The sequence below is a fragment of the Myotis brandtii genome, unplaced genomic scaffold, assembly GCF_000412655.1.
Source record: "Myotis brandtii unplaced genomic scaffold, ASM41265v1 scaffold94, whole genome shotgun sequence".
Classification (NCBI taxonomy): domain Eukaryota; kingdom Metazoa; phylum Chordata; class Mammalia; order Chiroptera; family Vespertilionidae; genus Myotis; species Myotis brandtii.
This window is the reverse complement of record NW_005371876.1, coordinates 734,913-737,831: the sequence shown is the minus strand read 5'-3', so window position 1 is coordinate 737,831 and position 2,919 is coordinate 734,913. Positions and strand designations below refer to the sequence as shown.

Below are 2,919 nucleotides of genomic sequence, written 5' to 3'. Positions count from 1 at the left end.
GCCCAGGCAGCGGCTGCCCTCAGCCGGGGCGACTACAGAGCCTTCGGCGCCTCATGGTGGAGAGTCACCACTCCCTCAGGGATGACTACGAGGTGAGCTGCCCGGAGCTGGACCAGCTGGTGCAGCCCGCGCTGTCTGCGCCCGGGGTTTATGGCAGCCGCATGATGGGTGGTGGCTTTGGTGGCTGCACGGTGACTTTGCTCGAGGCTTCCGCTGCTCCCCAGGCCATGCAGCACATCCAGGTGGGTGGACGCTGGGGCTGGGGCGAGGCGGGAAGCAGGTTCCCAGGGCCCCGCCGAGCTCAGGCCTCTGCCTCTCCCACAGGCACAGTATAGCGGTACCGCCACCTTCTACCTCTCCCAGGCCGCCGACGGTGCCCAGGTGCTGCCCTTGTGAGCTCCCCTGGGGTGGCCCACGCGGGCAGGGCCTGCCGGGCAGCAAGCAGGAAGCTCCGTGCCGCTGGCGCCTGCCCTCCGCACCTGAGCGCTCAATAAACTTGTGCCTCAGAAAAAAAAAAAATTAGACACATGAAAGAAGGTGAAGGGATTAGCCAAAAAAACCTATACCGGGGTGGGCAAAAGTAGTTTAGAGTTGTGAGTACATGAAACACAAAGTTTATAAAGTTATTGTCATAATAATAACTTGAATGTCTTTTCCATACAAACTACTGTAAGCCTACTTTTCTCCATCCCTGTAGGTAAAACATAGATACAAAACAGTGTGGTGATAGCGAGAGGAAAAGGAGGTTAGGGGCTAGGTGGAGGTGGGCAAAGGAGGTGGATGGAGATGGAAAGAAACTTTGCCTGGGGCGATGAACGCCTGCTGCAGTGTGCAGATGATGTTTTATTGAGTTGTATACTTGAAGCCTGTATGGTTTTGTGAACCAATGTCACCTCAACAAATTCAATTAAAAAATAGCCCAGCCAGTGGTTGAGCATGGACTTATGAACCAGGAGGTCACCGTTTGATCCCCAGTCAGGGCACATGCATGGGTTGTGGGCTCGATCTCCAGTGGGGGGTATGCAGGAGGCAGCCAATCAATGATTCTCTATCATCATTGATGTTTCTATCTCTCTTCCTTCCTCTCCAAAATTAATAAAATATATATTAAAAAATAAAATTAGAGAACTAGAAGATTCATTAGGTCTCATTTTTTTCTTTAAAATTTTTTTATTGATTAAGTTATTACATATGTGTCCTTATCCCCACATTACCCCTCATCCCCCCACTCATGCCCTCACCCCCCTGTTGTTTGTGTCCATTGGTTAGGCCTATATGCTAGCATATAAATCCTTTGGTTGATCTCTCCTCCTTAACCCCACCCTTTAATTATAGCACTCTTAAGTTCTTTTAAAAATCCATATCCAAGGATATCTTTATTGATTTTTTGAGAGAGAGAGAGACAAGGAGAGGGAAAGAGAGACAGAAACATCAGTGTGAGAGGAAAACAATGACGAGCTGCCTCCAGTAGGTTATTGAACCCGCAACCTTTTGGCTACAAGATGACACTCCAACCAACTGAGCCACCCGGCCAGGTGTAAGTAAAGTTTTCTTTACTTACAATATTCCTCTCAGAGAAATGCTGAATATATTTTCTTCATGCAGAAAATCTTTTAAAATATTAAGAAGGCACCGCAAACTTGAGAATAATAGCAAGCATTGAAAAACGTTGGCTGCCCTTTAGAGATAAAGGACTGATTGCATTTTGCCCCACATTATGTTAGAACAGCATTTTATCATTGCATCTTGCTTTGATTGATATTAGGCAGCTGTCAGCATGGACATGTGGTATTTTCCTTGACTGAAAGCAGACCACATGAGCCTATAATTTAAAACATTCAAACAGGAAGGAATTGTGGTTTTCACAATGGATGGTCAAAAGGTCAGGTTGGTGATGGAGCTGTCTTCTGAGGATTGTTACCATGGTTACCAGGGCTTCACTTGCAGCATTTAATGGAGAGCCAAATGCTTCCTGCTGTGGAGCAGCTGAGGTGCTCCGACAAGGGCATGACCTGAGGCTAAAATGATCAGACAGAATTGAGATAAGGGATTGCCTGTAAAGCTGTAGAGTCAAATGCTGTCTCCTAGAATTCTGCAAAGACCAATAAATCAAAGGAAGCAGGACAGGTTGCCTGGAGTGAGATCAGCAACCAGACATTTTACTAGGCCTCATTGATACTAAAGGCCATAAAAAACTAAACTATGCTCTGTACAATGTTTTTATCTGTGTCACACTAAGAGCTATATTTTCTTTATCCCGTTGAATCATGGGTTCTCATCAAGCCCAGTTTGTTAATTTCCTCGTTGACATCCCTGATAGAATACTCAGCTAGGAATTTCAGAGTCATTCTTAAGTTTTTACCCATCCTCTGTGGAGCTAAATGTATGGACTTTTAACTTTCTACCTGGCTTCATATGCATTATTTTATTTTGTCTTCTTAACAACCTTATGAGGTATGTATTGTTTTTTTCTCTATTTTACAGATTAGGAAACTGAGCCAAGATTTGAAATGACAGGTCCAAGTAATCACAGGTAGTAAGTGGTGAGATTCTACCTGGCTTCATATGCATTATTTTATTTTGTCTTCATAACAACCTTATGAGGTATGTATTGTTATTTTCTCTATTTTACAGATTAGGAAACTGAGCCACAGATTTGAAATGACAGGTCCAAGTAGTCACAGGTAGTAAGTGGTGAGACCAGTATTTCCACCCATGTCTGTCTGACTCTATAGCACATTTTCTTCCAGTGTACCAATCAATGACCAAATCTCATGACTTCTACCTCCCTAATATTTCTTGATCCATTTGCTTCCCCATTTTTCCATGGCCACTGCTTTAGTATAGACCTTTATCAACCTGCACCTGGATTTTTGCAAAAAGTCTGCTACAGGTATATATTTATCTCCACAGATTGCC

At 44.4% G+C, this 2,919-nt stretch overlaps 1 protein-coding gene across 1 annotated transcript; it reads left to right on the top strand.

Annotated features, from left to right (window-relative positions):
- Window positions 1-6: 6 nt before the first annotated feature.
- Window positions 7-502, top strand: LOC102243055 (galactokinase-like). Its single transcript, XM_005885917.2, has 2 exons — window positions 7-242; window positions 325-502. Exons 1-2 carry the CDS (start codon window positions 54-56, stop codon window positions 394-396), a joined length of 261 nt encoding a protein of 86 aa, XP_005885979.1. The 5' UTR covers window positions 7-53; the 3' UTR covers window positions 397-502.
- The last annotated feature ends 2,417 nt before the right edge of the window (window positions 503-2,919 follow it).

Coding starts and splice junctions, on each gene's coding strand:
- LOC102243055 (XM_005885917.2), top strand. CDS start 54: ATGGTGGAGAGTCACCACTCCCTCAGGGATGACTACGAGGTGAGCTGC. Junction 243..324: donor AGGCCATGCAGCACATCCAG/GTGGGTGGACGC, acceptor CCTCTCCCACAG/GCACAGTATAGCGGTACCGC.